Source organism: Brassica rapa, chromosome A09, assembly GCF_000309985.2.
Source record: "Brassica rapa cultivar Chiifu-401-42 chromosome A09, CAAS_Brap_v3.01, whole genome shotgun sequence".
Taxonomy (NCBI): domain Eukaryota; kingdom Viridiplantae; phylum Streptophyta; class Magnoliopsida; order Brassicales; family Brassicaceae; genus Brassica; species Brassica rapa.
Window position 1 is genome coordinate 36,700,525 of NC_024803.2, and position 21,385 is coordinate 36,721,909.

Genomic DNA, 21,385 nt, shown 5'->3' on the forward strand with positions numbered 1-21,385 from the left:
CTATGTGTATTAGATTATTAAATAAATTTATGCCAGAATTAATGTTTCATTGGATATGTCAAGAATGGATTCTATTTGTCCTATATTTAATTGGTCAATATCTTAAATTAAATTTCATCATAAAAATATATTTTCATCGGTCCTTCATATTGGTCAATATCTTAAATTAAATTTCATCATAAAATATATTTTCATTGCTTGAAGTAATTGTTTTTCAAAATCTATTTATATTTTAAAGTGCTCAAGTAATTAAAAATTCATTTAAATCTCTACTCACACAGTTTTGTGTTGTTCTATTTGTTTTTCCTTAAACATATTTATGTTTTTTCATCTTGTTATTTTCTTCCGTTAAATTATGAATTTATTACAGAAAAGTAATTAGATTTGAATAAAGAAAGTGAGGAAATTAAAAATTCATTTAAGTGTGTTCCAAAAAAAAAAAATCATTTAATATATAAAACCTTGAGTAATGATACCCACACATAAAGCCAATTGGTTGGGCTTGTCAACATTGTTTGTTCTTTCTGTTGGTGCCGTTACAGTTCCATTTACAGCTCATTTTTGCTTACAAGTCCTCTCTTGACCATGACGACGACTAAACCCAAATCTCCGGCGAGATTCAAGCTCGGAAGGCAGTCCTCGCTAGCTCCGGAGTCAAGGACCCCGACGGAGACGGTAACGGAAGATGAAGACGAAGAGTTGGCTGCTGCTGCTGCTGCTGCTGGAATCGTGGATCCGACGATTCGTCTGATGTATCTAGCCAACGAAGGTGACATCGATGGGATCACCAAGATGTTAAATTCGGGAACTAACGTCGATTACCGCGACATCGATGGACGTACTGCTCTCCACGTCGCCGCGTGTCAGGGACGAACCGACGTCGTTCAGCTCCTGCTTAGCCGTGGCGCTAAGGTTAATTCCATGGACCGATGGGGTAGTACGGTAGGGATTTCAAACTCTGCTTTGGTTTGATTTGATTTGGCGTCTCATAGCTCGATTTCGATTTGTGTTCGACGAATTGCCGCATAAGCATATGATTTTAGCAGCATAGTTCGGTTGCTTAATAACGATCTTAACAGCCTCTTGCAGATGCAGTGTATTACAAAAACCATGATGTGATCCAGCTTTTGGAGAAACATGGTGCTAAGCCTACGGTATGCGGTTCTCTCCCTTCTTGATTTGGTGGATGTTATAGCTTTTATGAATGTGCTGAATGATTTATATAACCGTTTTGTGGTTTTTAGATTCCTCCTATGCATGTCCTAACGGATAGAGAAGTTCCTGAGTATGAGATTCATCCTACAGAGCTTGATCTTTCTAACTCTGTTAAAATTTCAAAGGTGATTGCTTTTATTCCTAAATATCTTTAGTATTATAGAAATGGGGAATTCACACTTTTTATTGCTGTATGTGTGCTCGATAGGGTACCTTTCACAAGGCTTCATGGCGTGGGATTGATGTGGCTGTTAAAACGTTTGGAGAGGAAATGTTCTCTGATGAAGACAAAGTGTGAGTTGACTTGACTACACCTATATCTTTTTGTTATTGAAACTAGGTATGCGTTAAAGGTTTTAATGTCCTTCTGGTATCCAGGAATGCGTTCAGGGACGAACTTCAACTGCTTCAGAAGATACGCCATCCAAATGTTGTCCAGTTTTTAGGGGCAGTTACTCAAAGTAATCCCATGATGATTGTCACTGAGTATCTACCTAAGGTACTCTCTCTCAATCAGGATAAACACGTAGATCTTTAAATCTACAAGTGAACATTTAAAAGTTGGAGTGTCCTATACATATCCTGAGGCAATATTGGGTTGAAAAGATCTCAAAAGCTTACAAATTATGTGAAGACATTTTTGTGAAAGTCCTTTTGAGACTAACAATAACTTTCTCTGTTTACCAATTCTAGTGCTACTTCGACCGTTGGCTATGACATGAATGTTTATTCTGAAAATGTTTCACATCCTCAAAATGCGCAGTTATAATATAGACCGTAGTCATTTCGTCTACTGCATGTCTTATTTTAAGAAAATATCACTGCATAGCTTTTAGTTTTTTTTGTATGTGGCGATTATTTGTAGGGAGATCTTCGACAATATCTAGACAGGAAAGGGGCTCTTATGCCAGCGCAAGCAGTGAAGTTTGCACTTGAAATTGCTAGGTTAAGTGGCTATTGTCTTTGTAGTGCTCATCTTGATGCATGACTGATTGCAAGAAACATTACTTTCGATTCTGTGGCTTCCAATTATCTGTATGGTGTTCTTTCAATTTTTTTTTTTTTTTGCAGGGGAATGAATTATTTGCACGAGCATAAACCTGAAGCTATAATCCATTGTGACCTAGAGCCTCCGTATGTTTTTATTTTTGGTTGATCAAGTTATATCTTTACAAAATGTTATATGTTCAGTTATTACTATATTGCATATCCAAAATATCCGAAAATTTCTTATTTGCTCGAGTAAGAATATACAGAAACATACTGCGGGATAATTCGGGACATCTAAAAGTTGCCGACTTTGGAGTCAGCAAGTTGCTGGTAGTTAAGAAGACAGTTAAAAAAGACAGGCCTGTTACATCATTGGACAGTTCTTGTAAGTTTTCTTATATCTGATACTTTAATCTGCCATGTCTTGAGCTAGCTGAGAACTGCTAGGTAACCTTGGTTTAGCTTTAGTATTTTGTTGTCTAAAACTGAAATTCTAAAAATGTTGCGGATTATATTTTTTGGGATGGGTTTAAAAGCTGATGATACTCTCGTTGTCGGTCTTGCTACGCAGTGCGATACATGGCTCCAGAAGTATACAGGAATGAAGAGTATGATACAAAAGTAGATGTATTTTCTTTCGCTTTGATCTTACAAGAGGTAAAGTAACCGAGACAGAGACAGAGAAAGAGAGAGCTTATATGAGACTTCTTTTTTTATTCAGTTATATTCACAGAGGACGAAGTCTTGAGGCTAATACAATGTTGTTTGTCGGTTGGAAAACTAAACAGATGATAGAAGGCTATGTACCATTCCATCTGAAAGAAGAAACTGAAGTTCCTAAAGCATATGTTGAAGGTGAACGTCCACCATTCAATGCTCCAGCAAAATCATATCCTTTTGGATTAAGAGAGTAAGTTGTCCTAAACAGTATACTGTTTTTGAAACATGAATGGCTCCACTTTGACAAGTTGTTACGATCTCTCTGTTTCCAGGTTAATCCAGGAGTGTTGGGACAATGAGGCATCGAAAAGACCAACATTTAGAGAAATCATCAGTGTTTTGGAGTTGACAAGTGATCGAATTGCAAGGAAAATGAGCTGGAAGGTTGTCACACTCCCCCTCTCATTCAATATATTTCTCTATCTAGTATTAAAGTTTGTGAGACGCTTTATGATTACGAACAGGTGAGGCTAGGAAAGTGCCTTCCAAGACTCAGATTGTTTACAAAGCGAGATTATGTGAATCCCAGTAGTAGCCGTTCATCCATAACCAGGTGACCCCCCAGAGGAGCTTTGTGTTGTTGTTTTTTTTTGGTCAAATGGAGCTTTGTGTTGTTTCTTTCTTGAAATTGGTATATACTTAATGAAGAGGATTGTGTGTTATGCCTGGAATGGAATAAGAGAAGTCAAATTATATACTAGCCTTTTTGTATTGATGACTGTTTTATTCTGAACCTAAATTTGAACGTGGTGGTGTGTATTAATTTATGAGTTACTGAGGAGATCTAATATCTGAATGGTTTTATGAAGACGTTAAATTAACACTAACATTGGTTTAAACTGTTCTTAATTATTGGTTGAGTCTATATACTAGTTAGAAACTTAGAATCTACGATGTGATAGATCTCTGAGTATATCATCAAAATCCATGACTGATGATGACTCGTCTCGTACAACATCTTTAGAATGGTACAACGTCATAGAAAGAAAAAAAAAGACCTCGAGCCGATAAAAAGGCATGTAGTATAAAAAGTGTGTTCAGAAAAAAAAATAGATGAGGTCAAATCGAGAGTATTTTTTATTTATTTATCTGTTCAGTCATAAGTCAAATCGAATCTGTATTTTCTGACTGATGTAGATACTAAAGCTTCTGACAAAATTTAGGGGTTACTTGGAACAGAAGGCAAATTAGCGCGTGAGGGAGAGACCTAGTGGTTAGAGACTGATATATATAACTCTGTGCCTCTGCACTTGGGGGTTCGGTAGCTGTCTCCTCTCCTCTGTCGCTTTCACTCCTTTTAATAACATTTTTAATTAAATAAAAAAATAAAAAAGACCAAATATGTGAAAGCAAGCGCCATTACAGAGAGAGAACCCTCTGAGCGGGAAACTCTGAAAGTCTTCTTCTCTCTCGCTCGTCTCCTTGGTCCCATGGAGGCTGACAGCGAAAGATTTTCCATGAGGTGAGTGTTTTATATTTTTTTTTTGTTTACTATATAGATTGCGATTTTGAATTTGTTTTTTGTTGATATTGGCAGAGAGTACACGCGTAACGTTAGGAGTGTTGATATCCGGAAATGCTGTCCCTTCCCCGGTGAGTTCACCGGAGAATTTATTCAGTCGCTGCTTCCTCCGTTAACTGTATCTAAGTTCCGTTGGTGGTCTCATGAGTTAATCTCGCTGCATGATCCCAAACCGGCTTTTCGACAGACGGCCAATGCAGAAGAGTCTAGACAGTGTAAGAAACGCTCCATCGGTGAAACGACGACGAATGATCATCTTGTGTTGCATAAGAAGAATATTAAAACCAAGAAGCTAGAGGATTACAAGGTCCATTTTTTATCCAAAAACATTCAATGAATTAAGTATTAAACTTCAATGTGCAAAACCTTCAAACATGTTATGGTTTATGTCGATTTGGTACCACCGGTTTAGCTAAGTGAAGTGTTTTAGATGTTGTTGTTGGCTATGTAGTGAAGGATAACTTAGAGCGTCTACAATGTTATGTTGTGCTTTGTCGTTTAGCTCATAAGCATTTGAAACCTTCTTGTAGACTAATACTAGTGACTTGTGACGCAATTTACTTTCAGGTTTATAACTGCGAAGAGCAAGCTCGAGAAAGAGCTAAAGGTGATGGGGGATGCAGTCTTGGGATCAAAGAAAGACCTGGTGTTATGTCTCCTAGTATTAACAAGGTTGGAGTGCGATGCTTATCTTACACAGAGGAAGAACTGTTTCCAGATTCTCCCAGATTAGTCAGTCAAGATTGTGATTCTGAGTTTCAGACTCCTAGAACTTTGAAGGTAGCTAAAAGGAAAATTTGCTCGGTGAGGAGTCTTGATAAGTCGAGTATTGATGCTCCTCAGTGCGAGAGGCAAGTCAGATTCTCTTTACAACTCTGCTGCTCGCAGATGAATCGGTTAAGCCTATGTTCTGCGGCAGAGGATCAACCTCCTAAGGTTTTGTCAAACGATAAGACCAGTGAAGATATGCTGGTAGAATCCAGGAAACTTGATCATGCTCGAGCAAAATCTGGCCTGTCGTGTTTACCTGGACCACATCTCTCACTGGAAAGAATTAAAGATGCATTGGATTTGGAGAGAAAGAGGCGTGTGGCTCAACCTAACCAATCATCTATCTCTATTTTGAGTGAGATCCATTACAGAAGTTGTTCGTCTTCCTTCTCTCAACCTGTATCATTGCTGAACCAATCACCTTTTGATCCACTTCTTGTAGAAGAGGCCATCTTAGACTTACCTCTTAATTTACAAGGTGAATTGGTTGAAGCAAATTGTTCCTCTAGATCTGCAGCTGTGGAAAATGATGTTTTACAGAGTAATTTAGTGGACTTATCCAGTGGAAGGAAACATTCAGCTGAGCCAGAACTTGCCATAGATGTAGGAAGGCCCCCTGTGTATAATGAGAAACAATATAAGTACTATCCAGCTAGGCTAGGCCTTGATGAGACCTTCACCGAGAATGCGTTTTTCATTTCAGACACTAATGATGGAGAGTGTAGCCACACAATCAATCTGCCAAAGCAGGAAGCTCTGTGTCAGAAGTTAGGTAGCAGGGATATGGTTGCAACGCCTGATGGTTTGTGTTTATATAACACTCAGTCAACAATGCGGCTGATGGGTAAGGATGTTTCTCTTGGCACAAGTTACTCAGATATGGTTACAAGGGGCGAGAGGATCATACCATCAGATCCTTCTATAGATTATTCCTTTCTGGGGAGCTATGCTCACCAGAGCTGGTTATGGCGAACGACAACACTTGGAGAAAATCACACAACCACCTCACTAGATAAGTCTTGGAACACAACTTTGTTGTGTGATACTTCAAAGGATCACTTTCCTATGTTTTGTGAACCACCCCAAGTCAGAACATATGTTGTTCCTGATTCAGAATTGCCTCCCACAGTCATGTATCCTTGTGGCTCACTCGTGTCTTGTCCACTGACTGATAAGGATCTCTACTTCCATGAATCTGGTTTAGGACAGCAGCTAAACAGTGTCACATTCAGCCACGAACAACTACCTTTTCTACCCGAAATTGGTGGTCTGCCTTCTGCTTACAGAAATAATGGTGTTGTTGGTCTCTTACCTGATGTTAGAGAACCATCTTTCGGTTTTCCTTTTACTTCTACTACACAATCACAGCTTCATTGGCCACAAAGTTCCTTTGAGAGCTCTCGTTTTGATACGTCTTCTATCAATCCATCTGAACTCAATTAGTGTCCTTATATGGGTCCAAGTCATCATCTTCTTACATAAAGGTTGGGAAAAGCTCAACTAGTGTCTCGTTTTGATATGTAGCTAGGCTTGTCTACTGTGATGTTGATTGTATATTGTTGGGGACTTTGATGTTAACAGTCTTTTACATTTCATCGACCATAACTATCAATCCATTGATCGAAACACATTTGGTTTTGATCAGTAGTGATCAGTTTCTTTCACCAAGGCTTAAATTTAGAGATTTCGCCCACTAATGATTTTTAACGTGCAACTAATATAGAAATTAATACTAAAGATATTAGCTGGTAAAAGTAACCAAATTTTTCTCCAGCAAAGACCAAGCAAAACATGATCCCTTCCAACGGTTTGAAATGACTTGGCACAATTTAAGATATTTTTTAACCAAACGAATATAGTTATATATATATGTATATATATGTGTGTGTACGTAAATGCAATTAGTAATCACAAGGAAAGTGATGGAGGTATGGAGGTATGGAGCAAAAAGAGTTTGTATTTGTAAAACAAAATAGTTAATGTGAACTGTGGAAAGGTTTGTGGATGATTATGACTATACGTATGATTAGCACTACAAGAAATATGTGCATTCTTAGCACACGATAAACGTTATGATAAAGCTTTCATAGCGAAACTTGAAATGCTATGTCATCGGCAGCCATCATAGGTACTCCCTCTACGATAACATTTTTTTAAATGCTATGAATTGTGCAGATATGATAGCAATACTTGAATGATATTATTAACTTAAACATAACACTATTTTTTTGTTACAAATTGATTACGATTTATATATTATAGATCTTTCTGCAATAAACTAAAATTAAATATAATTTAAAATAAAATAATTCATTATTAAACCGAAAATTGCTTTATAAGGAAATTAAAATAAATTTTATTTATATATTAAAATTGGTTTACAAATTAATTCCGGTTTACAAAACTAACCAGAAATTATAACATAAACTCAGACCACTACAATTTTTCTAACCCGGTTTATACCCATGTTCAAAAACGCGGCTTAGGCGGCCGGATACTCGTCGGAAAAGCGTGTTGCGGCCAGGAACCGCCGCGATTTGGCTTTGGGCGGTCAGTTACTCGGAAAAGTTGAAGAAATCAGTATTCTGGTGATTTGAAGTCTGTAGTTAAGTGTTTCACAATAGATTTGTTATATATTGTTTGAAACTTATGAGATTTGCAAGAAAAACCATGAAAATCGCAACAAAAAAAGAACTAGCGGCTGAAGTTTTGTCTGAAAATTCGCAGGTTTAAGGTAGGAGACGGGGTTATTTTCATCATTTTGCTTTCATTTAACCTAAAACGTTACAAAATGGAATAAAAAGAGCTCTCCTTTACTCGAACTCATGACCTGTAAGGAGTAATAAATGCGTCTAGCCACTGAACCATGCGAGATTATTGTCTAGTTTACATATTTAAAATATAAACCCATAAATGTATATAAATAATCTAAAATTACGCCCCGATTAATCCCCGTATAATCTCCGATTAATTGATTCGGCGCTAGGCCCTATCCAACCGCACGCGTTACGCCTAGCGTAGTTTCGAACATGGGTTTATACTAAACCAAATCTAAACCTAAAAAAAAAAAAGAAAAGACTGCAGCCGCCTCCTCCATAACCTTGCCCCTCTTCCAACAGCCATGAGCCTTGCCTCCTCCAGCTGCCACGAGACTTCCGTCCTCAAGCCGCCATGGACCTTGCCTCCTCCAGCCACCATGAACCTTGCCTCCCCAACTATCTTTACCAAAACAAAAAAACATGAGATTCATACTACAGAAACAGAGAGAAGATACACAGATACAAAGAGATAGAGAGAGAGAGAGAGAGATCAACCGTGATGGTGGTGGGAGTGCGACCGTGGTGGTGGTGGGAGGGCGACCGTGGTGGGGGTGAGAGGGCGACCCTGGTGGTGGTGAGACGAGGAGGAGACGCGATGAGAGAGAGATGAGAGAGGCGTGGAGAGAGATAGGAGAGATGAGAGAAACAGTAAGCTTGGAGAGGTGAGAATGAAGGAGAAGAACAAGAAGACCAGATCTCGTGGAGTTTGTGAGAAAGAGAGAGAGAGGAGAAAATAAAAATTAAAATTAAAAGGAATAAATCTTAACCTTCAGATCTAAGTTAATCTAACGGTTCAAAAGTGTGATCCATGTATTTTAATCTGATTGGCCAGACAATTTTGTTTTTGCTTTTCTATTTTTATTTTTGTTTTGTCTTTCCATATTTGATAATTTGTTTTGTAAGTGATTTTTATTAGTTATATCTTATTTCAAAATTAATATTTTGTAGTTTATAATTTAAGTCTATTTTTTTTTATTTTTTGAACCTAATAAACTGATATTTATTTTATGAATTGATGTTTAAGTTTGAAAATATTAGATTAATATCAACATTATGATTTTGGTCATCATTTTTAAATTTGCATGTTTATAAAAAATCTGATTTATAATTCTTTTATAAATTTGTATGTTTGATTCAAAATTTCAAAAGTTTTAAATTTATATTTTATGATTTACAAAAAATACGATTAAGAGTAAATTTAGTTTTATGATTTAAGGTGTTGATGTTGAAATATGAGGTTTAGGGTTAAAATTTAGTGTTTTGGATTAAGATTCGAAAATAATAGATTTGAATACTAGACGATTTGTAGTTAAATATTTAATAATTTAGATTTGAAGTTTATATTTAGAGTATTGAATGTTTAGTTTACATTTGAAGTTTAGATTTAAGATATAGAGTTTGATTAAAGATTAAAGATATGTGTTTAGGAAATTATAGATTAAGATTAAAAAGATTAAATTTTGATTTTAATTTTAAGATTTGAAGTTATAGTATGAAAAGATTAGAGGTTTAAAGGTTGTCTTTAAAGTTTTGGGTTTAAAACAATGTTTAGAGTTTAAAACCATGTTTAGAGTTTAGGGGTTCAAAGAGCTTTTCTTAGCGTTATAAAAATGCTATTATATGTCTTTGATAGCATTGTTGAAGCCGCTTAAAAAATATCTTTGGCGCTTAAATCTAATTTTTCGCTAAGTGTTGGCCGTATCTGTGACTTTATATTCCCGCTCACATAATTTTTAAAATAACATTAATTAAGTGTTATTTTAGGTTTTATTCTACCATAACGTTTATCTAATGCTATAATATAATACAAAAATATTAAAATCATCTACGACAGCAGTTCAGTAAAACGTGCTATAACAATGTGCTATCAATGTAGACTTTTTTGTAGTGTAGTCACCATTTGTTGGATTCCTTAATTTCTTGTTCCCTCATTAAGTTGTCGTCTCATCATTCCTTTTCTTTTTATTGTTTTTTCATTTATATATCCTTTTCCAAATGCAACAAAAACATGTTCAAATATGTATTTCTGCCCTAATGCATGTCATTGGAGTACTAGAGTCTAGAGAGATCTGCCATATAAAATGCACTCAAAGAAAAATAGGTTAATGAAATCAATCGTCTGAAACTTAAAAAAATAGATTTCAATATCAATTGTCACAATTTTCTGGTCCAACGTATCCATTTCAAGTTCTCAAACAAACTCGGTGATTAATGCAGCTCTTATGTTCACACGTTTAGACAAGAAATAAGTTCACGGAAAGCCTTCTAAACGAGTTATATCTGGCATACGCTCATAATCGATAGATTCAATAATGTATCTTTATAAATATGGAAAAACATGCACTCAGAATTAGATGCGTATTTGAATAGATATAGACTTATTTTGCGTATTTGAATTAGTTCAACTACCTCATTATTTTTGTTTAGACCATAAAACCATTTTTAAATAGTAAAATTATGTTTTCCTCAAAACAATAACATCATTTTTAGTAATATGCTTGTAAATTCTTTGGTTAGACAGCACATTAATTAGTTTTTAGGCGTCTAAGGGTATGACTGGTTTTCGGCTACCACCCGCAAACGCAGCTTTTGCGGTTGGTAGCGGTTGTTGGCGTTTTGCAACAATCATTCAAACCGTTCTAATCCGTTTCAAACAGCTCTAAACCTCATAAATTTAAAAACTGGTTCCAACTAGCGTATGCGGTTGCGGGAGGATAATTTTCTTTCCTTTCTTTTCAAAAATAATATAAATACAAACAACAATTAAAAAAATAAAATTAAAATTATAAAATACTAAAATATATCTATTATATTTTAATTAATATTATAAATTATAAATTTTAAAAATAAAAATATTTTCTATAATTTTAAAAAATTTAAAACTATAACTTTCTAAATATCATTTTTATATTTATTATAATATTATGATTTTTGATATTTTTATAATTATATAAAATGTAAATATTGTTAATTTATTATTTAATTGTTGCTGCATTTGGTAATTAACTAGTTATAAGTATCCCGCAAGCACATTATTTCTTACCGCAGAACCAGTCGTACAAATCTTTTAAAACCCCTAGAAACCGCAACCATCCGCATCCGTAAATTTCCGCAACCGCAAATGCAAACGCTGCGTTTGAACCAGTCATGCCCTAAATAGCGTATTTACATATGATTTCTGATTCTAAAATTAATGGTCTGTATATAGCATCTTCGCATATGGTTTTAGGTCTAAAGTTAACTTCTAAAAAGTTGTAAATATACAAAATAAATGTTAGGATAATTTCAAACATTTCTCTTTAGAACAGTAAAGTAGATAAATGAAAACACACGAACAAAATATATTACACAATGGCTCACTTTCAATTAGAAAGCATGTCAATTCTACGTTGTGACATATCTTACTATTACGAAAATCGTGTTTCCGAACGTGTCCAAAAAGTTGATACTACATTTAATTTTGTTATCATTAAAAGATTATTCAAGACTTTCAAATCGATTTTGACCGCTATGCTCAAAAACTTTGAATTATGAGCGATGTCTAGATTCTCAGGATTTAACATATATTTCATATCAGAGTGACTGCGAACCGAGGTCCCACGCAAAATAGAGAAGACTTAATGATCTTCTTCGTCTGGAGTTTTCAGTAGAGCATGTAATTACGGGGGTGCAAGAGTAGATATCTAAGAAGTTAGGGCGACCAAATCAAAGAAAGAAAAAGATAAAGGATGATAGCACAGTAAATAACTTGTAATGATCCCCTGAAGCACAGATAGAACATTTGTTGTCCCCTATCCCCATAAAGGATTCAGGTACTAGGAGAAGTTGATACCAGTTTAACATGCACGTCTCTTTTCTCACATATCCATATTTTATCGCACCTACATATATCTCTATTTGTATATCCTGACCATCTACTCTCTCATATGAATACTTAAAATTTTCGTTTCCTACTATTTTTGCAATTTTCCTTTATTTATTTACAAATATTAATTTTAGTTTGATCTATATATGTCCCAAGTTTTAATTATATAATAAATATGCATGTCACTATGTCAAATTTGGCTATAAATCATCTTCATTTTTTTCATTTTTCGGATGATCTCTCAGATCAAATATTTTTCAGCATCCTATATCTTGTAATCTTTGCAAAAGATGGGTTTGTGAATTCCACTAGTGAACGTTATTAATGGCATTTATCAAACATACCTTACACTTAAAAAAACAAACATCAAGTTTAGAAAAATTGACTTTATAAAACACTACAATCTAAATGTCAAAAAAAAAACACACACACTACAATGTATAGTAACATGTCTGGTAGAATGTGCATTTCAGTTTTGGGATCTGTTGAAACGTCAACTTTTCAGTTTCTTTTTAAGTAAAATGTGGCAAAATTCAAACAAAAACTTCTTTACCGGTTTGATGTCTTGTATTTCGAGAAACAGAAACCAAGCTGAAACGACAGAATACAGTTTATCTACAGTTTAGTTTAACTAAATTAATCCAACTTGGTTGTTGTACTAGTACACTCTCCCATACGTTCAAATGCCATTATTCACGTTGGTGTGAAATAAGTTTTTGTTAAACAATAAATATGAACGCAGATAGATGGAGAGAGGAACAGCATCTATAATTCATTGAAAACGCAGAAGGGTTACCAAAAAAGGGAGTTTCCAAAAGATGGTGCTAATGAGAAACAGAGCCCATCCCTCTCCTTTTTTCCTTTCTCATGAAAGAAATTAGATGGTCCTCCTTCAATGTCCTCCACCTACTTACCACTCATCTTTTTTTTTTCTCTTTCTTATTATTTCATTAATTGATTATTAATTAATTTCCAGTTTCAACTTCCAGTTCTGTAAACAGCAAAAATTATATATACAATCTAGCATCTCACATGTAGATCTATATAAATATACGTATCTTTATATGCATGTCTAGAGGATAAAAAGTGTGAGCTTTGTTGTGTATATGTGCTTTTTGACAGTTGCTACGCTTGTTTTTCTTTTTCTTCTATGTACAAATACATTTCAGCTAAGAAAGAACTTGTAACCTTCTGTTTTCTGCAAGTGGGGTCAAAATACCTTCAGAGAAATATTCTTTCAAATGAAACTCATAAACCGAAGCCCTTTCTCAAAAAAAAAAAAAAAAACTCATAAACCAAAAAGAAAATTACAAAAAGAAAGAGAGATATTTTTCAAGAACATTATTATTACGAAAGCAGAAGCAAGACTTAAGTTACACTGAGATCAATAATAATTATAATATATATTATCGCTTCAAAACCAGTTTCTCATTAGTAACTTCTCCGTGTGGGCTGATCTCCAGGTAAGGTTGTGAATGATACAGTATATATATTAACCCTAAAAACAAGGTTTATGATAAAATATCTGATCCTTGATTTAACAATTCGTGGGTCTGATATCGTTCTTGGTTTGTTTATTTATTATGTATAAAGAGTTCTGATCATTTTTTTTTTTTGAGCAACTCTAAAATCCCAAATTTGGAGTGCAAAGTTTTTTTCTTTGTTTGAATTACAATCTCAGCTGATTGATTTTTTGAGTGACCAAATCATTTGATATATTTATTTTGCCTCTCTTGATCTGCAAAAATATTTGATCATAAACTTAAATAGCATCGCTCTCTAGTTCAATATCTCTCCCCCTTCTTTTCGGTAGTTTATTCATTTGGTGACGATATCACAGAAGCAATGGATGAAGGTGGGAGTAGTCACGATGCAGAAAGTAGCAAGAAGATAGGTAGAGGGAAGATAGAGATAAAGAGGATAGAGAACACAACAAATCGTCAAGTAACCTTCTGCAAACGACGCAATGGTCTTCTCAAGAAAGCTTATGAGCTCTCTGTCTTGTGTGATGCTGAAGTTGCCCTCGTTATCTTCTCCACTCGTGGCCGTCTTTATGAGTACGCCAGCAACAGGTATGCTTCTCCTACCTACACCTTGATCTAGCTTTCTTGATTAATTTACTACTACAATCCTAGTTAAAATGAGCCAAGATTAGGGTTTTGTTTAAATTACAATCCTGAATTTTTTATTTTTTATATAAAAATTAGATCTCAATAGAGCTACCATTGTCTCTATAGATCTGTGTATATCCAAATAATGAAGACGGAAGAAAGCTGTCTTGTCTTCTCAACTTCTCGTTAGCCTGATCTTAGTTAGTTTCACTCTTTTTTCTGCAGATCATTAGAACCTGTTTCATGTCATGTCAGCTTCTATAAAATGCTTTTATCTTGACGACCCATACTATGTCTTTCTTTAAATATTATTAGGGTTTCGTCAGTAAAAAAAACTGGGTACTTCTTGACACGCAATAGCATATATGTAAATATGCAAGACTTATGTAACCCTCCTGTCTTGTGAAACTTGGGACATAGCCTAATGATGGTTGTCACTATGGATCCCCTTTAATTTTTTTCCTAACCCAAGAAAACAAATGCCGACCGATAAAACTTTAGTTATATATAATATATAACATCTATCTGGACTCTGGAGTTTGTATATATCTTGAGAATATATATATGTGACTATTTAAAATCTAGGCCCTTTGAGGATGTAAAATATGTGTATTCCATTAATATATTAATGAGAGGGAGATACCTCAGAGAGAAGTGTCTGAAATCAAAGTGGTACGAGCCAATGGGAATCTATAGCACTCTGAGCTCCATTTATATGTGCTGTTGTATTTGAAAAAAAAACAGTTAATCATCCTTAAAGCATACTTTGATGACATTAAACCATATAATATGCATGGACCTTGTTCTGTATTCCTCCTCAAACCGTAAGTAATTACCAGTTTGAATCCATATATTAATTAATTGCTGCATCAGCCATTTTTAAATATGTACATTGAAAAAGTAATTTACTCGAGCACAATGTGTGTCATTGAAGTTTCTCCTCGTACTGGTCAAAAAACTGGTCCAAACCTCAAAGCCATCACATTCCTTTCTTGTCGATTTTAAGGTTTTGCCCCCAAAATAAACATTCCAAAACCTTAATCAAGAAATGTCGTCCCAATTATCTCTGTTTTAAGAGTATATTAATTAAATTAAATATAATGGTTTCTTTAACTTTCTAGTGTGAAGGGTACAATTGAAAGGTACAAGAAAGCTTGTTCCGATGCCGTTAACCCTCCTACTGTCACTGAAGCTAATACCAAGGTACCATTCTTGTATAGTTTTTTTTTTTTACTAGCCCTCTCTTTTTTCTTATTTTTATGATCAATTATTAACGTTTAGAAAGTGAAATCTTTTTAAAATGTGTATATATATATGTGGTTTCTTGTTTCTATGATGATCAATTATGTATTCGTGTCAAAAGAACGTTACTAACAAAATTCTTAACATTTACACCCAAAAGTAAAAACATTATTAACAAAAAGAGTGGATTCCTGAAATGCATTGAGACGGTTGTATTTGTATGCATGGAACCCTTCAGTACTATCAGCAAGAAGCCTCTAAGCTTCGGAGGCAGATTCGGGACATTCAGAATTCGAACAGGTAAGTAACTATAGCTCTTCATGAGGTTTCTTGTTTTGATCACTACTTTCCTATTATATAGCTGATCTTTTCGATTAGTTTAACTGAAAAAATTACAGAACCTGAGTCAAGTAAGTTATAATTCATTCAAAATCGTTCATTCCAAATAATTTTTTTTCTTTTTTGGTAGGATTGTTAGGTTGGTTAACTTACTTGGAATTGCTTGAATCTCTGCTTGGTTTGGTGATATATGGTATATGGAACCATAAATAAAAACTTGGGTTTAATTTTCGTGTTTTTTTGCCAAATAGTTTACTTTTAGTTACGTTTGAACGAGTGCAAATGTTTATTAATGTTCATGTTTATGAATCGAAGGCATATTGTTGGGGAATCACTTGGTTCCTTGAACTTCAAGGAACTCAAAAACCTAGAAGGACGGCTTGAAAAAGGAATCAGCCGCGTCCGATCCAAGAAGGTACGTACTGATAAACCTATACGTCTATGTCTCTCTATAGTTTATATATAGTTTCATCGCTCTTATATGAATCTTTTCCAGAGTGAACTTTTAGTGGCAGAGATAGAGTATATGCAGAAGAGGGTAAGTAACGTTTCTTCCCAATCTTTCATCGTTCTTTTACATGGGTTTTGAGTTTTGCCATAAACCATGTAGGAAATGGAGTTGCAGCACGATAACATGTACCTAAGAGCTAAGGTTAGTCACGTCTTCATCCTCTAACCGAGATAATGAACGTGTATCACAACCAAACTTTGATGTTCGGTTTGTGCAGATAGAACAAGGCGCGAGATTGAATCCGGAACAGCATGGATCCGGTGTAATACAAGGGACGGCGGTTTATGAGTCCGGTCTGTCTTCTTCTCATGATCAGTCGCAGCATTATATTCCGGTTAACCTTCTTGAACCGAATCAACAATTCTCCGGTCAAGACCAACCTCCTCTTCAACTTGTTTAAGCTTAATCATGACTAAAACTTCTTTCTCCCCCTCCCCCTCCAAACGTTTTTCAGAGAGAGAGACAGAGTAAATTATATTTATGCGACATTCTTATTCATAGTTAAGGTTCCAATAATAATAAAAACAAAACTCTTGTTCCTATTACAAAAATAAAACTTACAAACATTTATTATGTCATGAATATTATGATATGTAGCTATAATTAAACAATAATACATTATTTTAGTATACTACTTGGGATAATAATGAAAAAACAAGCTACATATTCATAAAATCTAGATTACTCTTCAGTATATAGACATGAGAGAACCATGAAGCAGAGGCTGAAGGCTAAACCTTCTTCCCTCCGTTCTCCCATACAGATTTGCTAATTTTTTTCTTTTATCTTCTTTTCATCAGTTCATGATTTTACATTTTCTAATGAAGATGTTTGATGAATTTACGTATGTATACCAGTAAGATCTTACCTTAGGGTTACTAATCTCTAGCCACGGTTTTGCTGGACCGCTGAAATGTAGAACCGCAGCAGATTTCAGAATCTCTTCAGGAGGTTTAACGGATCGAGATCCTAGTCCAGCTACGTGCCATGATGGGTCCAGAGGCTGTGTGAGTCCTTTGAAAGCAAGTAGACTCGGTGGTAAGGCTCCTGGTTGCCATAGTTGTAGCCCGGAGCTAACACTCTGCGAGAAAATGGAATCAGATTTTTTTTAACATAATTATATATAAAATTATAATTATGTTTTAAAATTAAAATTAAAATTATGTTAAAGTTAAAATTAAAATTAAAATTGGAATCAGATTTGTGTAACTGGAGAAAGTATAATGAAGAAATGAGAATACTCACGAGTCTTAACCATGTGGAGTAAGCTTCTGTGATATTGGTTTGTCTCCATGCTTTGAGATCAAAAACATTCATACCAGAAAGCCATGCACACTCATCTTGAAGCAAGTTTGATGAGATGAGAGGATGCGAGAAGTTGAAATAGTCTTTGTACTTTCTTCCCGGGCAACAGTTACTTCCGCACCACGAATCAACAACTGCACCAACGACGTTACCGTTGAGATCCGTTTCCCATAAAGACGAAAGGTCACGCTGTACTACTACATCGTCATCCAACAACACTATCTTGTCGAGGTCCGGAAAAAGCTGCATTGTCCAAAAAAGAATAATAAAAAGATCAATTTTTTAAGCTCAAACTCTAGTTACATTCGCATTTACAAATGTTTTTGTGTTATATAAATTTAACATTCATTCAAAAAAGAAAAATTTAAGCTCAGAGAAGAGTGGAGTGGAGAGAAAAGGGACTTAACCTTGGGAATGTAGATGCGAAGATGATTCAAAAGGGCGAGGCAGCTAGGGTTTAACGCTTGCAAGGATTGCTCATGAGTACCCTCGATGAAACTATTATCAGAGTCCTTCAAATTCTGATAATGACGTCTCCAAATCATACGGTGAATCTCCAGCATCTCTTTAACTCTGACATTCACTTCTTGAGGCCAATCATACTGATGAAGACCTTTTACTTCAACAACTGGTGATAAAGCAGAGTTTATAGCAAACCAAGCGTGCATAGGGGTATATGTTTTTTTATCGGTCACTATATGAAAGACGAACTTGTCTGGATTCACTGCATTTTGTACGGTGGAAGATATGACGACAGAGGCAGCCAGAACATTGTCTGTCAAGATGACAACATGGTGAAAAGATGGGTCGGTTAGACGAGAAACGGATTCAGGTGGAGGTAGACGCGTTCGAGCCATGGCGTTTACAGAGTACTCTTCAGTTAACCTGAGGGAAAGGCAATGGAGGCATTTGGGAACACCGTGGGAGGCTAAATGCCAGTACAGTAACTCGTGATGTTTGGCTGATTGGACTTTACGTTCCATCTGCAATAACTGAAAATTAAAGGGAACAAAGTGTCACATAGACTTGTAGTCAAAATTGACATCTGGGGAGTGCGGTACGTATCCTTTTAAGATTAGGAAAAGTAATTTTATTAGGATAAAGATATTTTTTAAAAGGAAAAAGAAATCAGATTTTAAAACTATTAGAGCATCAGCATTGGAGGTTCACTAGGGGGGTTCACACGTTTTTCAATAAAAAAAAATATTATAATATGTAACAGTGATGATCCTGGCTCTCTACGCCCCTTCTGTGTGAACCTGGGTCGTTACTGTTCAGCGGGCCCCACGCCACGTGGCGGCCCGCTATTGGTCAATTCTTTTTTTTTTTTTTTTTTTAAAAAAAAAAAATAACAAACGAAAAATGAAAAAAAAAATAATAAAAAATTCAAATTATGAACCCCAACCAGGGGTTCATTAATGCTGGTGCTCTTATAAATACATGTCTAATAAGGGATTGTAGATTTATTCATTCACATAATTTATATACAAACGGAGATTTGCATGGATAACATTTTACTCTTTTAAGTTTCTTTGCTTTTTCCAAAGTTAATTCGCGTTTGTTGTTGCTTATTGACAACAGGAAACACTCCACTTAACCTAGTGAGACATTACATTCTAAAACAATTTCTTTTTCAGGCTAATCCATGATATTTTCAGGCTAGTTGATATAGTATTATATATAGTCTTACTTTCTACCAAAGTTGACACTACAATCATAGCCAGAAACTTTTTATACAGAACTGAAGTTAGAAAGAGTTACCATCTTCTTAGTCACGGAAGCAAACGTCTTTATATCACGTCGTTTTAACGTCATCTCCTTGACAAGTTCGTCAAATGACTCCAATGAGCCCTTCTGTCCTCGTCCATTACCGTCCTGACTTGTCTCTTCCACTAGCGCCCGTGTCAACTCTTCCCTAATTTTCTGAAAGAGGCACACACACACGCATTTTCTTGCCATGAGTTGTTTTACTAACTTAAAAGCTGTCATAGTGTCTTTACATCAACTCATGACACAAAACAACAAAACTGCTTAAACGTGAACAGTGCAATGGAAAGCCTTTTTCCTGTTCATTGCTACGTATGAGAGAAAAGGAACCAAGTGGCTATAGATTCTCTCGTGGAAGCAAAATCTGCCACGTACCCTGTTACTCTGTTAGCTAACATATATAACTGATGTTTACTACGTTGGTTTTGGCATCTATAGTAGTCCATAAAGTCTAGTAATATTTGTGTTCCCTTCGCTAAAAGTAGTTAGCTCCCTCACTGTAACTCACACACTCACTAGGGCATGCTTACGTTCAAACAAAGTGAAAGAAAAGGTAAACAGATGATAAGAAACCACTTTGTGGGCTCGTTTCCGACAATCCCACATGTTGATATCAGATCACGTTTTGTTCATCAACCGCAGAAAATAACAAATGAACCTATCATAATCATTCTATTTAATTACCAGGAATGAAAAGAAGGTGATAATCCACCGAGTGTCTATTTCTATCAAAGTAAATCATACGCAACAGAGTCATTGCATGGATAGAAACATAGAGCAAATCACAATTCACCTTAAGACTTCTATTAATTCATCTCTCTTATGTTCCTAGACAATGACATGAAATGATTATCACTGTACTACCAAGTCCAAGAGGGAAGAAGGCTCACTCACACCTCTCACTATACGACACCAGCAACACTAACGTAATACAGCTGGAAAGTACCTATACAGTCATTATCTTTATCCCTTTTAATAGTAGCACTATGTCAAGTGTTTGAATTTTTTTTCTCTTTTTCCCATCGATGATGTAAACGCTTAATGATTAAAAAGCTTAACTTAAGCAGGAATCATTACATGAAAATGAAAATATCTTAACGTTTAAGTACCAACCTAACTGTGTATATAAACTATATACGTTGCCGACATAAAAGTTACGCAATTAAGAAATGCATTTAAATAAGTGGGAGTAATACGAAAAGCTTACGAGAGATGTGTCGCCCCCACGGAAAAGTCTCAGTCCCATGCAATCTGAGAATACACAGAGTCAAAGAAATAGTAATATTAAATTTACAAATCATACGAAAATTAATACAAGCATATAGCATTCAATACGAAGTAATCCAATCATTTATTGAATTCACATTTTGCAGCATCTTCCTGAACAGTTCAGAATCAAATAGATTTGTATATACGAACTATATATTTTGTCAAATTCATTAGTAATATTGAAAATTAATTTGGTAAGTAAACGATTGAGTCAAAGAGAGTTTACCAAGGGGAGAATCGCAAACGGAGGCGGATTCGAGGACGAGAAACGCGAACCTGACGAATATAAAAGGCAGTACGATCGCGAGCATCAACAGGAACAGTATCAACGTGCGGCCAGGGAACCTCCGTGCCGCCGCACATCCTCCGCCTCCTTTACCGATCGCTCCGCCGGGACTCGATATGGTGACTCTCTTAATCCCCGCAGCAGATATGTAAAACTTCATTTCTCTACTTCCATCAATCCGAGAGAGTAAAGAGACGACTCTCTATCTTGTCCTCTGAACTCCAGTGGATTAACGAGTCAGAGGAAGAGGAAGAGCGAGGTTGGTGTTGTTGATCTGTACGACGGGAATTCAAAAATGGAATTTGTAAAGAAGAAGCCAAGGGGGGACATTTGTAAATCAAATAAATACAAATCTATTTAATTACACTTCACCTATATTATTCTATCATAGTCACGAGTTCGTCATAATAAAATTATTTATTATTTAAGAGAAAATAATAAAATAAAATATGAGAAAGCCAAAACCAATGCCGCGTTCAACTCCGCGGGAATTTAGCACATAATAAATGTCTGTGTATGTATAGATATATTTATTAAATTATGCTATTTATATAGTAAGAAGGATAATTAAGTAAAACGAATTATGGGAACTTTATGATAAACAACTACATTAAATACTTACTGATAAATGGATAGTTTCCTGCTCCACAAGT

At 35.2% G+C, this 21,385-nt stretch overlaps 4 protein-coding genes and 1 long non-coding RNA gene across 6 annotated transcripts; 3 read left to right on the forward strand and 2 right to left on the reverse strand.

Moving 5' to 3' along the window:
- The first annotated feature begins 454 nt into the window (after positions 1-454).
- LOC103841751 (integrin-linked protein kinase 1) lies at positions 455-4,240 on the forward strand. The gene is given in 14 exon segments (XM_018655152.2): positions 455-563; positions 566-942; positions 1,080-1,154; positions 1,245-1,340; positions 1,424-1,509; positions 1,594-1,714; positions 2,081-2,160; positions 2,287-2,349; positions 2,472-2,590; positions 2,777-2,862; positions 2,994-3,115; positions 3,198-3,309; positions 3,390-3,478; positions 4,063-4,240. Coding segments are annotated over 14 exon segments (1,527 nt in total). The 5' UTR covers positions 455-469; the 3' UTR covers positions 4,070-4,240.
- Positions 4,241-4,296: 56 nt separating this feature from the next.
- LOC103841752 lies at positions 4,297-7,681 on the forward strand. The gene is given in 4 exon segments (XM_009118313.3): positions 4,297-4,387; positions 4,463-4,754; positions 5,015-6,652; positions 6,655-7,681. Coding segments are annotated over 4 exon segments (2,043 nt in total). The 5' UTR covers positions 4,297-4,355; the 3' UTR covers positions 6,736-7,681.
- Positions 7,682-8,071: 390 nt separating this feature from the next.
- On the reverse strand, positions 8,072-13,003 carry LOC117128216. Of its 2 annotated transcripts, none has more exons than XR_004451462.1 (2): positions 8,533-13,003; positions 8,072-8,433 (listed from the first exon to the last, which is right to left on the reverse strand). It is a non-coding gene; the product is annotated as an uncharacterized LOC117128216 (long non-coding RNA). The 2 variants fall into 2 exon arrangements; XR_004451461.1 differs by having other exon boundaries at positions 8,072-8,437; positions 8,533-10,567.
- A 207-nt stretch (positions 13,004-13,210) lies between these two features.
- On the forward strand, positions 13,211-16,803 carry LOC103841753 (agamous-like MADS-box protein AGL1). The gene is made up of 8 exons (XM_009118314.3): positions 13,211-13,365; positions 13,743-13,974; positions 15,135-15,216; positions 15,494-15,555; positions 15,910-16,009; positions 16,091-16,132; positions 16,205-16,246; positions 16,323-16,803. Exons 2-8 carry the CDS (start codon positions 13,748-13,750, stop codon positions 16,503-16,505), a joined length of 738 nt encoding a protein of 245 aa, XP_009116562.1. The 5' UTR covers positions 13,211-13,365; positions 13,743-13,747; the 3' UTR covers positions 16,506-16,803.
- LOC103841754 (probable galacturonosyltransferase 15) lies at positions 16,622-21,129 on the reverse strand. Its single transcript, XM_009118315.3, has 6 exons — positions 20,673-21,129; positions 20,385-20,428; positions 19,172-19,333; positions 17,818-18,402; positions 17,351-17,653; positions 16,622-17,186 (listed from the first exon to the last, which is right to left on the reverse strand). The coding sequence occupies exons 1-6, from the start codon at positions 20,890-20,892 to the stop codon at positions 16,902-16,904; spliced, it is 1,599 nt and encodes a 532-aa protein (XP_009116563.1). The 5' UTR covers positions 20,893-21,129; the 3' UTR covers positions 16,622-16,901.
- Between the last annotated feature and the right edge of the window lie 256 nt (positions 21,130-21,385).